At 56.6% G+C, this 15,728-nt stretch overlaps 8 protein-coding genes across 8 annotated transcripts; 5 read left to right on the top strand and 3 right to left on the bottom strand.

The window, feature by feature from the left end:
- Positions 1 to 472: 472 nt before the first annotated feature.
- On the top strand, positions 473 to 820 carry L969DRAFT_93934 (uncharacterized protein; the record flags this gene model as incomplete). The annotated part of the gene is made up of 1 exon (XM_014713218.1): positions 473 to 820. One exon carries the CDS (start codon positions 473 to 475, stop codon positions 818 to 820), a length of 348 nt encoding a protein of 115 aa, XP_014568704.1.
- Positions 821 to 1,576: 756 nt separating this feature from the next.
- On the top strand, positions 1,577 to 2,139 carry L969DRAFT_403622 (uncharacterized protein). The gene has a single exon (XM_014713219.1). The coding sequence runs from the start codon at positions 1,648 to 1,650 to the stop codon at positions 1,993 to 1,995; it is 348 nt and encodes a 115-aa protein (XP_014568705.1). The 5' UTR covers positions 1,577 to 1,647; the 3' UTR covers positions 1,996 to 2,139.
- Positions 2,140 to 2,230: 91 nt separating this feature from the next.
- Positions 2,231 to 3,370, top strand: L969DRAFT_93936 (uncharacterized protein; the record flags this gene model as incomplete). Its single annotated transcript, XM_014713220.1, has 2 exons — positions 2,231 to 2,964; positions 3,016 to 3,370. The coding sequence occupies 2 exons, from the start codon at positions 2,231 to 2,233 to the stop codon at positions 3,368 to 3,370; spliced, it is 1,089 nt and encodes a 362-aa protein (XP_014568706.1).
- Positions 3,371 to 3,412: 42 nt separating this feature from the next.
- L969DRAFT_73493 (uncharacterized protein) lies at positions 3,413 to 4,844 on the bottom strand (the record flags this gene model as incomplete). Its single annotated transcript, XM_014713221.1, has 2 exons — positions 3,413 to 4,450; positions 4,500 to 4,844. The coding sequence occupies 2 exons, from the start codon at positions 4,842 to 4,844 to the stop codon at positions 3,413 to 3,415; spliced, it is 1,383 nt and encodes a 460-aa protein (XP_014568707.1).
- Positions 4,845 to 4,926: 82 nt separating this feature from the next.
- L969DRAFT_93938 (uncharacterized protein) lies at positions 4,927 to 7,300 on the top strand (the record flags this gene model as incomplete). The annotated part of the gene is made up of 7 exons (XM_014713222.1): positions 4,927 to 5,186; positions 5,241 to 5,349; positions 5,401 to 5,508; positions 5,562 to 6,020; positions 6,080 to 6,442; positions 6,536 to 6,886; positions 6,947 to 7,300. The coding sequence occupies 7 exons, from the start codon at positions 4,927 to 4,929 to the stop codon at positions 7,298 to 7,300; spliced, it is 2,004 nt and encodes a 667-aa protein (XP_014568708.1).
- Positions 7,301 to 7,415: 115 nt separating this feature from the next.
- Positions 7,416 to 9,983, bottom strand: L969DRAFT_93939 (uncharacterized protein; the record flags this gene model as incomplete). Its single annotated transcript, XM_014713223.1, has 8 exons — positions 7,416 to 7,559; positions 7,617 to 7,835; positions 7,890 to 8,414; positions 8,476 to 8,768; positions 8,820 to 9,041; positions 9,095 to 9,737; positions 9,878 to 9,907; positions 9,972 to 9,983. The coding sequence occupies 8 exons, from the start codon at positions 9,981 to 9,983 to the stop codon at positions 7,416 to 7,418; spliced, it is 2,088 nt and encodes a 695-aa protein (XP_014568709.1).
- Positions 9,984 to 10,824: 841 nt separating this feature from the next.
- L969DRAFT_93940 (uncharacterized protein) lies at positions 10,825 to 11,579 on the bottom strand (the record flags this gene model as incomplete). The annotated part of the gene is made up of 4 exons (XM_014713224.1): positions 10,825 to 11,070; positions 11,133 to 11,339; positions 11,398 to 11,480; positions 11,552 to 11,579. The coding sequence occupies 4 exons, from the start codon at positions 11,577 to 11,579 to the stop codon at positions 10,825 to 10,827; spliced, it is 564 nt and encodes a 187-aa protein (XP_014568710.1).
- Positions 11,580 to 11,729: 150 nt separating this feature from the next.
- L969DRAFT_73505 (uncharacterized protein) lies at positions 11,730 to 15,686 on the top strand (the record flags this gene model as incomplete). Its single annotated transcript, XM_014713225.1, has 3 exons — positions 11,730 to 12,368; positions 12,420 to 14,623; positions 14,675 to 15,686. 3 exons carry the CDS (start codon positions 11,730 to 11,732, stop codon positions 15,684 to 15,686), a joined length of 3,855 nt encoding a protein of 1,284 aa, XP_014568711.1.
- Positions 15,687 to 15,728: the final 42 nt, after the last annotated feature.

Genomic DNA, 15,728 nt, shown 5'->3' on the forward strand with positions numbered 1-15,728 from the left:
CCGCGACAGACTCGTGTCCGGCACAGCGCACCAATGAGGTCCACTGCATCGAGGTTAGGGGTCACGAAGCAGGTGATGCCTGCACAACCGATCCTCGCGCCATTAATGGACTTGTGACCGGTCTCCCTCTCTTGTCGCACACTCATCTACCGTGACGTCCCGGCACCGCCATGTTATATCACCACTCATCCGTAGCAGAGCAGCACGTCAGATTGCGTCGATGTGGCTGTCCAACCGGACAGGGCACGTGCTCGCTCGGTCATGCGCTCGCATGATGCGTTTGGACGAAACGAGTCTTTTGTGCATGGCAGGCGGCTGTGAACTCGATGGTGTGCGCATTGGCTGCATCACCGAAGTAAGACGGCGGCACTTGCATGACCGCACCGGCGAGTCGATGTCGATATCAAAAGCGCCGCGGACTCGCGAACTTGTCGGACAAGCGAGTGGTCCGCCAGCGGCCTCATGATCTCAGATGCATGCCGGGCAGACTGCACGATATCCCGGCCGAATACATTTGGCCGTGTCACAGGCTCTGCAGCTGCCTGAGCACCGAGCATCGATGGGATCAGGACAGCAAAGCAACCCACTTTGGCACTCCAGCATCGTTCCGCGCACGTATTTGCTGCCGCCCTCCGCTTCCACCTCGATCAAGGCAATGCAAGTCCAGTCCAATCCTGACAGCGCATACGCAAAGCGCTTCGATCAACAAGGAGGGGTCCAGCGGCATATGACGAAGGCTGGAGCTCGCCGGTCGCAAAGCTCGCAGATTGGAGGGAACGACGTTTTCAACAATGCTGATCGCGACATGCTCGATACTTGATATGGTCAGGACGACCGCGTTGTGATGCACAGCTGACGCGATGCGGTCACTTCATATCTGCAGCTGGGTGCGCCTCGTTGCCGCGCCGTCAGAGATGAGGCGCCTCATGCGGACGCTGTGAGGCAGAAACATGCGTACTGGCTGCATAAAGTGCGGCCGTGCATGCATGCATGCATTCATACATCCTGAGTGCGCAGATCTCAAGAGGTCCTCGACAGAGGCCACGAATTGCAAGTCTTACATTCACACGCGGCGTTGTGTGATCACAAACAAAATCAACGTGAGAACACCGGACAGAGATCGGATGGCCACGCAAATGTTGTCTGCAATTACGATCGCCTTGCTATTGAACGTTCCTGAGGATTAGAGATCGAAGGCGAGCACTTCCTCGACCTCTTGATTGGGTCTCCGCAGCGTGTGCGGGGGCGTTTAGCCCGCCACGTCATCTGCCACTAGCCACGTCATCGAAGCACGTGTCACTGGACGTCACGTGCTGGACTACGATCCAAAGAGTCACCGAGATCACAATTACGCGTACACTAGTGAGCTGCCCAGGGAAGCCAGCGTATACAACATCGAAGCAAAATAGCTCAAACTCTTCTGCCATACGCTCCATGAGACTACCCGCCGCCTGGCAGAATTTTAGAAAATCTTCTCGAATCCGCTCGAAAGTCTGCTAGTGACCTACAAATAGCTCAAACATAAAGCATAACTAAGGAGGGATGGATCTGTAAGCTCAAAATTTGCATCATATCACGTGATATTACAACATCTGACGTGGTCAGTTGCAATGGTGTGGCGTGCCGTGACGTGGCGACACGTTAGTCATGACGTGGTCAGCTGCGATGACGTGGCTGCTCGTCAATCACCTGCTCACGGGCACGCGCGAATTTGTAGCGCTGGCTCGATTAGCGCTGTTCTTCAGGGTTGACCCGAGGTCAAGCTCGGAGGTCTGGACGAGTGCAATGTTTAGGTCAAAGACGAATAAGAAATGCATATTACGAAAAGTTTGTAGCATCAGAAGTCGCATCGAGACTTCAGTAAATCCATCCAATCTGTGGAATTTCTGCAACTGCATTCGAATAAGGCCGCATCGCACTATCGTCACCTTGAGTCAAGAAGCTTCGCAAAGGTGCACGACCAATTTACCTCCACAAGAGCTTGGGCCAGCCTAATAAGTAGCTGATCTGACGTGTAGCTGAATGTGAGCGTGTCGTGACTGCTTTTCGAGCGCTTTCTTGTGGACATACCATCGGTCGGCGTAATCGTCTGGGCATTGAACATCTCCCGCTGTCTATCTAGCTACCAAGGGCGACGATCGGCACATCGCAAGTCTGCTCAAGCTCTCAGCTGGCGAATAAGCAGCGAGCGGGCTTTGGTCTCACAGTCTCTCGCAGGCAGGGAGGGGGCATGAGTGAATTTCTTCTGCAAGCACCGCCGGGGGAGCTCAACGATGTTCTCAGTGATGTCAGAGCTATCTCTGGCACCAGCGACGCTGTCTTTGACGAAGCTATGCTGCCCACGCTCGAGCAGGTCGACGTCGAACAGCTCACTGTCGTGCATCTGCCTCACGCAACAGCTGCGACAGTCTTGTGCAGTGACGCCGTGCTAGTGACTAAATCGCAAAGGCTTTACATCGATCCGCGACAGCGACAAAGCTTTGCCTATGATCCTCTGACAGGCTCAGTAGGCCAGCTCACAAGCTATTCAGTCGACGATGCGCTCGAGCGACTACGTACAGCTCTCGATGGTGCAATGCGTGGATATGTTGCAGATCACTATGCACAAGGTGCCGTCGCCGTCTTCGCGTGTGGACAGCGACCACTTGCAAACGAGACGAACGAGGCACAGACCGGAGAACTTGCCAGGTCCGCAGCGCAGATGGACGAGGCCGCACTCGATGTCCAAGACGAGACTTCACCGACTATGAACGCTGACGGAGTCGCAATTGACGCCAGCAATGCGCCGGATGCTCCCTCACCCGCTGCCATACCGGACAATATGGCACAAGTCGACGACGCGGCAAAGCAACAAGACATCGTCATGGCACCCTTTGAACCGCAACAGCCTCAAGTGGATGCTGAGAAGCAGCACCTGTATGCGATACACCTAGTAGGCAACAAGTACAATCCAGAGAACTTCTGGTGCGCCAACCATACATAATAGGATGGCGCCGAAGCTGATCGGTAGGACAGGACCGGGCGTTGGCGCTCAAGCTACTGCATCGACATCAGCGCGGGCACAATATCCGGTACGAACAAGCTTACCGTGCACTATTACGAACAAGGCAACGTCCAACTGCGAGCTGACAAGGTTGTAGCACTTTCCTTTGGCGCATCGTCAAAATCAGACGATCAAGTCAGCAAGGCCATCGTAAAAGCCATCGCAGACAGCGAGAGAAGCTATCAGACGACACTCAACGCTGCCTACTCAGAGCTGAGCGAGAAGACTTTCAAAGAGCTGCGGCGGGGACTGCCCAAGACGCGCCAGAAGCTAGACTGGGCGAAGATCTCATCGTATCGACTCGGTGCAGAGCTGTCCAGGAACTGAGCGCATCACGGTGCGATCGGCAATTGATCAGCGAGCATGCAATCAGCATCGACTGGCTTCCAGACTTCTGGGAAACGCAACAACATCTCTCAGATTTGCTGTATCCGTGAGCCAGGCAATGAGGCGATCGAAGCCGAGCCCGAAGCCGCCATGTGGTGTCGAACCATACCGTCTGAGATCGAGGTACCAAGCATATGCATCTAGATTCATGCCGTCTTGCTCCATCCGCAGCTGCAGTCGGCCAAGATCGTCTTCGCGGAGAGAACCACCCGCAAGCTCGCCTATGTGTGGGACGAGCAGATCGAAGCATTCGGCTGTCTGAGCTGCTTCGAGTCTCTTCATGTAGAATGGTTTGAGCTCGGCCGGGTAGTCATGAACGAATATCGGACTTCGAGCGTGCACCTCTGCCAGCCACTTCTCATGTTCCGAGCTCAGATCTGAGCCAAATTTAACTGATGTCGAAAAGGTCTGCTTCTGGTCCTGTTCAGCGACGAGAAGCTCGATAGCGCGCGCATAGGTGATTCTAGGCCATCGTGCCGGCTTTGCGAGGAGGGCGGGGCTGAGTGGCAGGTCGGGTACTGCTGAGACCATTGCGAGTATGAGCTGCTCGACGTCGTCCATCAGGCCTTGCAAAGAGTCACACACAGACTCTGCCTCGAGCATCCAGAACTCGGCGAGATGTCTACTTGTGTCTGAGCGCTCTGCGCGGAAAGTAGGCGCGAGTGTCCATACACGACCGAGCGACGCGGCGAGCGCTTCCAGATGCAGCTGTGTCGACACTGATAAGAAGCCTGGTCGGCCAAAGAAGTTTGACGGCGGTCCGCTGCCGATGACATCCGTCGGGGTGGACTTGCTTGGTTCGGAGACAGAGAACACCTGGCCTGCGCCTTCACAATCGCTAGAGGTGATGACGGGAGGGTGTACGTGGAGGTAATCCTGCTCTTCCAGGAAGGTATGTGCGCGTTGCACAAGCCTGTGTCTGGCTCGAAGCACGTCTGCGAACGTAGCTGTACGCGGTCTGAGGTGAGGTATCTTGCGCAGAAAGGCCATCGATGTGTCCTTCTTCTGAATAGGATACTCCTGAGCGGTAGTCCATCAGCTAGCGCATCCTCAGGCACAGCATGCTCACATCGAGATCGCAATGCCCGAGCACGATGAGATCGTCGACCTGAAGCTCGACCGATTGACCGGTCCCTTGGCTCCTGACGAGACTACCGCTCGCAGTGATGGAGGTGCCAGTGTTGAGCTGTACGGCATGCTCGGGCGTCAAGACTGCCTGCAAGTTCGTCGAGCTGGAACCATCGTTGAGCTCTGCAAATGCGACTCGCTTCTGCTTGCGGACCGATCTCACCCATGCCGTGACTGTGGCTGAGGATTGGGGCGAGTCGAGCAGCCGCTTGATCGCTGTGGACTTTGATCGTCTGCCGAGCGTCCGACGGCAGTGATCGCAGAAGCGGCTCAGGCCAGATCGCATGGTCGGCGGAAAAGCGCGCGCGCGCGCGTGGGCTGGCGACCCCGAGACGTCGAGGCAGCGAGCCGTCCGGCAAAAGCCAGCAATGTCCTCCTCAGGTGCCCCCTCTGCCGCCAATAGAACGCAGAGGCATCTCGCTCTGTACAGCCAGGACGAACCCATCGTCATCGACCCAGGCTCGCTCGTCTGGAAAGTCGGCTTTGGCAGCGAACACGAGCCTCGCGCATGCTTTCCACTCGACCAACATCGCCACGCGACGGCCAGCGCTTCCGCTGCTCACGGGACCGCTACCGAGCAAGCATCCTATATCGCGATACAGGCCGCTATGCGCTATACCTTTGAGCAGCACGTCGGCAGACCGTCACTCGCGAGCGCCGATGCTGACTTTATGGCACGCAGTGTCTTACTCATCGATCCCAAGCCTCGCACAGTCTTGCTCGTCGAGTCTCCCTTCATGACACGCCAGTATAAGCACGACTTGACGAAAGCTTTGCTCGAGAACCTCCAGGCAAGTGACTCGGCAAGCGCGCGCAGGGCCGGGCTGACGAGCAGCGAGCAGGTGACATCGATGTCTTTTGCGCCCGCTTCACTGTTGTCGCTCCTCGCGACAGGTCGGACGACTGGACTTGTCGTCGATATCGGCGGAGACTTTACAACTGTCACACCCGTCGGTGCTACTGCTCTCGCGACCGCTACGAATCCCTCATGCAAACCAGACAGGTGTTTGCGACCAGGCCGATCTATGCTTCCGTGATGAACACGCGTCGTGCGTCCAAATGGCTCACTCGAAGACTGAGATCGCTACTGGCACGTCATGCTCGCTTTCTGCCGACGCCAGAGCTATCGTCTCGCGCGCCGCCCTCAAGCACAGCACACTGGACTCGGGTACCCGACGACTTGCTGACCGATGCGAACATGCATGATCTGCAGGCACGGTCACTGTTTTGCGATGCACGGGCAGCGACAGTGCTCGAAGAGGCGCAGCTTCACTCGCTAGCAGAAACTTACAAAGCGAGTGCCACTGCCAGCGACAGCTACGCGAGAGTACGCGTCGAAGACGACGGCGGCCTGCTGCAGATACCCGGCTGGATTCGAGAGTGTGCGGCAGAGACCTTGCTCGCCGAATCTGACGAGGACGACCTTTGCCTTCCCGAGCTCATCTTGACTTGTCTTGCAAAGGTGAGAATCCCGTGACCTCATGCTGTGTACCGCTCTCATTCATCTGCGAGCTCTTGCAGCTTCCGATCGATTTACGACGGACGATGGCCAGCAATATCCTCATCACTGGCGGCAGCGCGGCAATACCCGGTCTAATCACAAGATTGCATCTCACCACGCTCGCCATGCTCGCTCGATCGACGTATAGCGGCGGTCCAAGACGGCCCTCCCATGCCAACAGATTCAGCTCGCTGTTGCCGCTCAGCAATGCAATTGCCTTCTTGAACGACCCAACACCAGCAATGCATGGGAACGTGCTATCCGGGACAAGCACACCTTTCGCGTCACACCTGCTCGCTTGGACAGGTGGTGCAATCGCCTCCTCGCTACGATCGAGCGGCATGCCTCTTGCGAGGAGCGAATGGCGTTCAGATCACGTCCTCGTAGACTGGGCTGTCCATGCATTTTGAAAAATCGCGTATTCTGATTGGTCGTTGCACTCGTGGCATCGGTTGACCCGATTCGCGCCTCGAGAGGCTCCCAAGGTCAAGATGCTTTCGCCAATGCAGCAGGCCTGCAAGCGCCAGGCGACGTCGATGCACTTTGCACGATCATTCCAGACCGCTCCTCGAGCCTTCGTCAAATCGAGCACGGCCATCAGAGCGGGTGCAGTCGCAGCAGGCAGTCAAGGTCCTTACGTCAAAGGTACCGTCAATGACCCAACGACGTTCCCTCCGCCCAGCAAATCGCATGGCTCTTATCACTGGACCTTCGAGCGCTTCATCTCCGCCGCTCTCGTGCCGGTCCTAGGCGCTACGGTCGTGACGAGCCCGAATCCAATGCTCGACGGCGTTCTGGCCGTCACGCTGGTCATCCACTCGCATCTAGTAAGGCGACCGGATCGTAGCAGGTCCTACTTGTGCTGAGCTGTACGCAAACGCTCGCAGGGCTTCGACCAGATTTTGATAGATTACCTTCACGATCGCAAGTTTCCTATCATCGGTCCCGTCGCACGATGGGGCGTCAGACTGGCTACCGTCGGCGTCCTCGTGGGACTGTATCAGTTTAACACCAATGATATCGGCAAGTTCCGTCTCCACATCCAGCAAGCCACGTTTGCTCACTTGTCTCATTGTTCACAGGCATCACCGAGCTCACCAAGCGAATCTGGAAGGCATGATGTTCCCGCCCTCGCAGCTAGCATAGTGTTGTTCGACATCGTACAGGGATGCATGGCGTTGACAGGTCTTCTAAGTACAAACTGCGAGCGCACTGAAATTCGTCTTGACGTCGGGCTTTAGGCGTCACGAGATTTAGCCTGTCGAGTCTTACTCTATCGGCATACTTTGTCACCTTCGGTCACTCACTAGACCGTCTTATCGGATCAGCTCACGCTTTCGAGCCATGCGGCACGACTTACACAGTGACGCTCTTGGCCAGATTTCTTGGGTAATCGACATTGAAACCTCTCGCAACTGCCATGTGATACGAGAGCAGTTGCAGAGGGATGATGTTGAGCAAGCCTTGGAGGCAGTCGACCGTGCGAGGTACGCGAATCGTCTGATAGGCGAAATGCGTCAGTCATGCAAGCGCACGCAGCAGACAAGCAAAACGTACACGGGGAGCAGTAATATTGTCGTCGTCTTCATTGGCGATGATGATAGGCGCACCCTTGCGAGCGGTGACCTGCTGCAGTGCCGACTGCACTTTGGGATACAGACTGTCGCGCGTCATGATGAGCAAGACCGGCATGGACTCGTCGATCAAGGCAAGAGGGCCGTGCTTGAGCTCGCCAGCAAGGATGCCCTCGGAATGCATGTATGTCAATTCCTTGATCTTGAAGCCCTGGTATGTCAGCGATATCGAAGACTGTACGAGCAAGGTGCGCACCTTGAGAGCAGCTTCGAGACAGGTTGCGTGCTGAAAGCCGCGACCCATGATGAGCAGAGAGCGCTCCTTAGCGAGAACGGGAGCAAGCTGTTGCAAGCTAGCGTCCAGCTGCAGAATCGCTTTGATCTGACCAGGCAGCTCGTGGAGTCCATCGATGATCTCGTTGCGGCGAGGCGTCAGCGAGATGCGGTCGTCCGAGAGCTGGATCGCCATCATTAGCAAGGCAATATATTGGGACGTGTAGGCCTTTGTAGAAGCCACACCGATCTCTGGGCCGGCATTGATGTGGATACCGCAATGGGTCTCGCGCGAGATGGTCGAGCCGACAACGTTGACGACGCCAACGTTGAGTGCCCCACGCTCGAGGCAATAACGCATCGCGAGAATGGTGTCGATCGTCTCACCCGATTGGGAAACGAAGATGCAGACATCATCGCGGAAGATGGGACACTTGCGGTCGAGGAAGTCGGATGCGAGCTCAACCGAGACTGGAATTTCGGTGAGCTCTTCGAAGATGGCGCGTGTCTGGCCAAAGGGCGTCAGCGATACAGCGCGCCACAGGAAGAAGCGCGGCCGATCAACTTACAGCAAGGCAGGAATGGTAAGATGTGCCACAGGCAACAAAGACGAGACGGCGGCAGCGACGGATGACATGAAGATAAGTCTTGAGGCCACCGAGATTGACACGCTGCGAATCAAAATTGATGCGACCTCGCATGGTGTTGACGACAGACTCGGGCTGCTCATAGATCTCCTTTTGCATGAAATGGTTGAAAGATCCCTTCATGATTGCTGCCAACTCGATCTCGAGCGTCTCAATAGCACGGACCGCTGACACGCTGCCCGTCTCGTCACGATGGAGACGGTGGATGTGGAACTCTGCAATGCGAGTCAGCATCAAGCATGCCGCTTCCCTGTGTATAGACTGACCCCCTTCAGCAATGTGAGCAATGTCATCATCTTGCAAGTACAGCACGCGCTTGGTGTGCTCGACGATGGCAGAAGCATCTGAAGCGATGAAGAACTCGATCGGTTGAGGCATGCCGTCGTCCGACAGAAATGCGCGCGACTGGGTACGAACGAGCTTGGAGCCTGTCTGACTTGCGTCAGGCACAGCCAGCAAGCCTCCGTTAATGGGCGCGGTTCCGACGGCTGTACATCAAGGGCAAGTCAGGTCAATAGCAGATAGTGGCCATCAAACTTACGCGTGTCGAGCTTGTCATCAGCTGCACCGGGCAATTCGACATCGACGAAATCAATCTTGAGCTTCTTGTCAGTCTTTACGCCGATCAAGACGGGCGAGCCACGACGGCAGACGACGGTCTCGTCAGGGTAGTGGATCGACTTGAACACAAAGGCAAACGCGCCCTCGAGTTCTTTGATGACCGATTTGACCAAGGACGTAAACGAGATTGGTCTGCCGCGCTGGCTGTCCCAGAGGTACTTGGCGAGCACGGCAGCGACCTCTGTGTCGGTGTCCGTGACAAACTTATAGCCTCGCTTCTCGAGGACGAGACGGAGTTCTTTGTAGTTGGTGATGATGCCGTTATGGACGACAGTGAACTCATTGGTCGGGTCACTCCGATGAGGATGGCAATTTGTCGGGTTGGGCTCACCGTGTGTGGCCCATCGTGTGTGAGCCATGGAGGTCTGGGAGAGGTAGGTCTTGTCGAGATCGAGGGCAGCCTCGCCGGTGTGTTTGCGTAATGCAGCCACTTTGCCGACCTGTTTGAAGATGTAGACCTGTTTGGCCGTATCGCCGTCGATGGCGAGACCAGCTGAATCATAGCCGCGGTACTCCAGTCGCTGGAGCCCGTTCAGCAGGATCTCGAGGATCGTTCGACGGTCCTGTGAAGGGCGACGCGTGCCCAGCGTGTAAGCGCGAGTATGCGTCGAGCGTGTAGGTGATCATGGCGGAAGGAGACAGACGGGAAGCAAATATCGTTGCAAACGTCAGCCTGGTGACAACTACGGCCGTGCATTCGCACCTTTTCGAGCAGGAAGGAGCAGTATGCAAACTGTTTGCAACAAGCGAGTCAGATTAGCCTTGTGCAGTCGAGCAGAGCGGCCGGGTGAGCTTACAATGCCACACATCTTGAGGTTGAGGAGATAACGTCCTAGTCAGTCTGGTCTCCTGGTCAAGCCCAGGGATCAGCCCAGCGGAGGTCAGACCAGCGTGATGGACTTGCCTGTCAATGTCGTGGGCGATTCTTGTCGGTCTTTGCACCGGCTGGGATGTCCAAGAGCGAGCTTAACCTGACGGGATCGGATGGTCTTACTAGCGTGACGGCGTGCGATGCAGTTTACACTGCTCGTCGGCAAGGCGCGAGCTCGGGGGAAGTCTCGACGACGACGTGCTGTGCTTGATGGCTGTTTGGCCTTTCGACGACCTCAACCGATCCTGCAGTCCGTCAGAGCCTCGACTGCGACTCTACTGAGATGTACGCTCTCGCAGCAGTGGGCACTCTTGCGTGCTGTCACGCTGACTTGCCTGAACGATGATGAAAGGTGTGGTGCACGAGAAACGAGAAACACGCGTTCGCGGCGCGCGCGTACCTACCTGTTCCACGTCCTGTACGTCCGCTCAGGTAAATTTGTCACAATGGAGCGCGCAGCAAGCGAGGTGGCCTCGCTTCTCGGCCATCCATAAGATCTCATCTGGCCGGCACTGACTTGCTCTGCCCTCTGGCGGATGTGATGCATACAACCAACGTCCCAAAGCCCATGTCAATGTCTATGTCTTTTTGCGCGTGGCTGCGCTGCGCCGTGAGGCGCCTGCAGATGTCAATCGTACAAGTTGCGATCGTGTTGAGCTGCGATGATGTAAAATGCAGGCATGAGACCGCTAGCCAATACGCGGATAGCAGCCAGCAAGGGTCGGGTCATCTTGTAGGTCGGGCAACAGCGAGCAAAATGTGACCTGTCTCTCTTGAGACTATAGCACGTTGCATCGCGAGAACAGCTTCCGCTTCTTCTTGCCGGTCTGTCCAGGCGGATTTTGCCTGACGACTTGTCGCAGTATATCTTCGAAGAGCTCTTCGACGTTGATCTTGTGCCGCGCCGAGGCTTCATAGTATGGCTTTGCCCATGCCTGGGAGAGCTGAATGCCTACTTCGCGCGGTACCTGTCGCTCGTGAACGAGATCGCATTTGTTGCCGACGAGGACGAGCGGCACCTCTTCCTGTATGCGGACACAGCGCTTGAGACACGCGTACACGTCAAGAACGGCCACCTCTGACTGACCGGCGTGAGGCCCTCTGCCTCCTTAGTCCGCAGAATCTGTTCCCGGATGGTCTGTAGCTCGTTGATGCTGTCCAGGCTGGTCAGGCTGAACGCGAGCACGAAGCCGTCGCCAGACTTCATGTAGAGCGAATGTAGGGCCATGAACTGCTCCGTGCCGGCCGTGTCGAGCAGCTCGACTTGGCAGCGATAGCCATCCACCATGGCCACCTGGTCGCATGCCACACCAACTTCAGCCCGCCTTTCTGCCTGCGCCAGCGAGACTGACCGTCCTGAAGCTATCCTCTATCGTTGGATCGTATTTCTCTACGAAATTGTCGTACACAAACCTGATCGTCAGCGCACTCTTGCCTGTCTCCGCGGTAGACATGAGGGCCTGACAATTGCGCATGAGGTAGCCAACTTGCCAATGCCACCACTACCCAAGATGACAATCTTGTAGTCGCGCATCTTCGGGGCCGACCAGTCGCCAGACGAGCGCGAACGAGCAACGGGAACGCTGGCTGGCCGGCTGAGCGTCAAGGTTGTTGGCGTCGCTGCAAAGCCAATTGACGCGACGAGCCGACTGCGACGGACCAGACCGACGAGCTCGCGCGACCCATGCTGAGCGTGGTCTCGGCCCACGACGGCGAGACCTACGAGCTCGACGAGCATGCATTGCGCGGCATACACTCTCTCAAGAGCTTCGAAGCCTTGTTGGCAGATCTGATCGGTCTTGCCGCAGATAGCGTCATCGTTCTTCACAGGTCATGGCAGGTAGACGAGGCAGTCCTGCCCGCACTGCTCGCCGAGGCGCGCGAGCCGGTGTCCACTTCACAGAGATCGCCACTCTCACGCCAGTCATCGCTCAGGGCCCTCAACGGCGCAAGTCCAAATCGCCGGCAGGCTGCCCTCGTATCGCATACCCCACAGTCGTCCTCCTCAGAACCCTCAAGACGAGCAGAAGTGTTTGTGTTCTCGAGAGACGCCCTGTCTGGCGACGCAGACGCACTCGTTCAGCCCTGGCTAGTCGACGGGGTCGTCGCGCTGGGAGGCACCGAGAGCGCTCCGGCTGCACAGATCCAGCCTAGCACGCTGCAGGCCTGGCTAGCTGCACATGACCGTCACGCGACCGTCAACCTGTCCAACTCACTCGCCTTGCTCGCCTCCCTCAAAGAGCAGCGTCGTGCGCTCGAGATTGCAGTGGGCAATCTCGAGCAGCATCGAGCCAGCAAGGAGGGCGCCGTCGCCGTCTTCGAGGTCGGCTTCAGTCACTGCATCAGATCTGCGCGCTGAACGATGTGACCACAGCTCTTTGCCACTCCGCTTTTAACATACTATGTCGAGCTGTTGGAGGACTACGCGCCATCGCTTGCAATGCTCGAGCGCATCAAAGTCCACCCATGTTTCGGCAGTGCGAGCGGCCAAGTCGTGCAGCCTAAAGGCAAGTCAAGGGAGAGCCGATCACTAGCTGATCACGTCAGTCGCGAGAAGCTGGAGAGCGTCAGAGCAGCTTGCGCTCGCATATCAGACGATCTGCAGACACGGCTCGCACAGCTGCACGTCTACCTCGACGACGTTTCGGCAGGTGCCCAGGACCTACGTCATGCTTTCGAGCAAGACAACCAGGATGATCTCGCTGACTGCGAAAAGGACGCATACGAAGCAGCTCAGCGTGCGCAAGAGTTGCTTGCGTCCATGTCCAGCGCTTCAGACTCGTCTGCTTCAGCCTTACAGGCGATGGCGGACGAGCTTGTTCTTCTCGACGAGGAGTCGCGCGACAGGATTCGGTTCCTCGTCGAGCGCAAGAATGCAACATCTCTCCACCTCATTCACGTTTTGCAGACAGTTGCTCATCTGCAGGAGATCATGACAAAGACGCCCGCGCTCATCACAAGCATGGACACTGATCTCAAATCTCGGTGCGATGGCTTCAAACATCTTGCTCGACTCGCGGGCATAGTACCGGCCTACGCTGCCACCCTTTTTGAGATTATGCGAAGGAATGAGTACGCCTCTCTCATGTCACAGGCCGCTAAAGAGCACACGACAATATACGGCGAGCAAGCAACAGCCGAACGCAAGCGACGACAGCACTACAAGACTGAATTTGCAGGCAAATTGCCATGGGAGGTCAAGTCGCTCGACGATAATCTCGCCTATCTGCAAATCGACTTTAAGCGCGAGCCTGCCACTAACGGCGTCAAGGCTGACAGTATCGCTCCCTCGGTCACGATCCAAGACCTTCAGGAGCTGATCAGCGTCCTCGGCGAGCTCGAGACCTCGCTGAAGCTTGTTGACAGACAACGAGCGCATCCTGCAATAGCGCCTCGTGTTCTACTTGTTTCGTCGCTATCATTGATGTCTGCCCTTCACGAGGGCTTTGTACGCGGGCCCGCAGCAGACAGCGACGGTACGCTGCGCGACGAGCTAGCGCGGCTTCAAAAAGAATTGCAGGATGCGACTATGCGGATAGAAAACCTTCAGAATATGTCGAGAGAGCAGCAGGAGGCGCACGCAAATCAGCAAAAGTCTATAGCGGATGAGTTAGTATCTTTGCGCAGTGTCGAAGCCGAGAGAGTCCGCCAGCTTCGCGAGACTAGCAGCGAGCACGAAGTCATGGTTCGGCAGCTCCGCATTCAGCACACGACCCACGACAGAGAAGTCTCAGCGCTGAAGGACACTGTCGCTCAGCAGGCACAGAAGCTGCGCGTGCGTGACAGCGAGATCTTGACTCTCAGAGATCAGATCAAAAGCGATGCGATCACGACTGCCGCTCGATATGACGAGCAGCTACGCAAGTATGATCAAGCCCAAGCCCATCTTGCTCGGAGTGAAGAGCAGAACGGCAAGCTCGCTATCGAGCTGGCAGAAGCAATCACTGTCGCATCCACGGCCAAAACTTTGCACGCGCAAGCCGAAGCAGAGCTGTCCGCGCTCGCAAATTCGTCGCGGCAGATTCAGGAACGATTACAAGGACGTGACCGAGAGGTCAGACAGCTTCGCATGGATCACGATCTTGAAAGGACAGCCCTTGTTGAAGAGAGTCAGCGATATCGTAGCAGCGCTCAGGATCTTTCCCAAGAGGTCGAAAAGATGCTTCACAACGTCAATGCGGCACAGCAGCGCGTGTCAGAGCTCGAAAAGCAGCTCGCCAACCGTATGACATCAGACGCAAGTGTGATAGCCGTTGAACATGCATTATCCGCACTGAGACATGCCAAAAGACTTCAAGATGCACAGAACGAGCTGCTCACTTTCGTTCGCGATTCGACCACCACGCCACCCGCAAGTCAAGAAAGCCTCATTCGGTCAGGCGAACTTGCTGTCGGGACTTTCAACGACACTCTAGCAGCTCTAAGTCGGCACGATCCGCTTGCTTTGGATCGTGCTATCAAGGAACGTCTGTCCAGCGCGGCAACGACAACGCGCAAATGGCAGAAAGAATGCAAAATCTATCGCGAGCGCGCCAGTCGGGCTGCGGAGCAGTCGGGAGAGAAGTTATCGTTTCGCAAGTAAGTCATATGCTCTACTCAAGTGCACGGCTCTGATTGTGATGGCCTTAGCTTTGCTAAAGGCGATCTCGCGCTCTTTTTACCGACGCGAAATACTGTTGCACAGGTCTGGGCCGCTTTCAACATCGCCTTTCCGCACTACTTCCTCCAGCCGACAGGGCCGATTGCAGAGCAGATCAGAACGCGAGAGTGGATTGTTGCCCGTATCTCCTCGCTGACCGAATGCGTCGTCGAGATAGACGAGGCCAGCTCAAACCGCTTCGGTCTCTCGCCAGGCACCAAATATTGGCTTATCGAGACAGAGCCTTGGACGCCTCAGCCCCCCAAGCTAGCTCGTGCGCGTCGCTCAACGGGTGATTCTGCGGTCAATCGTTCGCCTTCTGATGCAGGCAAGAACCCCCGCAGCCTGACGAGGTCTCAGAATGCTCGAAGTGACCCTAAAGACGCACGCATGGTGGCATCGCTCATAATGTCTGCGTCGCCGTCGAACGCAGAAGTCGTTGCGCGTCCGCTCAGCTTGACTTATGGTGTCGAATTGCCGCTCTCAATACCAGAAGGCTCGGAAGCGCTCGCCACAGTGACGAACACCGCTAATCCTACGTCAGCTGATGCAGCCGTGTCACTCGAACTCGGGTCAGGCGTAATATCGGCCGTGGAGCCCACACCTTTTGTTGCCGCTCCGGAAGACTCTCTGGGACCGCGACCACCTATGCTCCGCTCTGTCAAGTCTCGTTCTGGCATCGCTCGCTCCCTGTCTTCGCGTTTCGTACCGACCGGGAGCAGTCCAAGCAAGGCTGCCTCAACAACAGCAATTGCGGAGCTCGAAAATACAGGCCCAATACATCGTACGAGCTCCCTCGAGGACGCCCGACACATTCCCGCGAGCTCGCCCAGCGCTGCGTCTGTGATAAGCTCTCGGTCGGGTCGTTTCAGCTTTGGCTCTGCTGCCTCACCACGCATACCTGGCGGCTTCAGCTTGATGCGAGCCGGCAGCGATCCGGCCTCCACGCATGTCAAGGCAGCAGACGTGCTCAAAAAGTACAGCGGCAGCAAGAAGCGGTAAGCGCTACCATGTAGATGTACATATGCTGTTGTTGCTCTGTCT

Source organism: Mixia osmundae, assembly GCF_000708205.1.
Source record: "Mixia osmundae IAM 14324 unplaced genomic scaffold scaffold_4, whole genome shotgun sequence".
NCBI classification, from domain to species: domain Eukaryota; kingdom Fungi; phylum Basidiomycota; class Mixiomycetes; order Mixiales; family Mixiaceae; genus Mixia; species Mixia osmundae.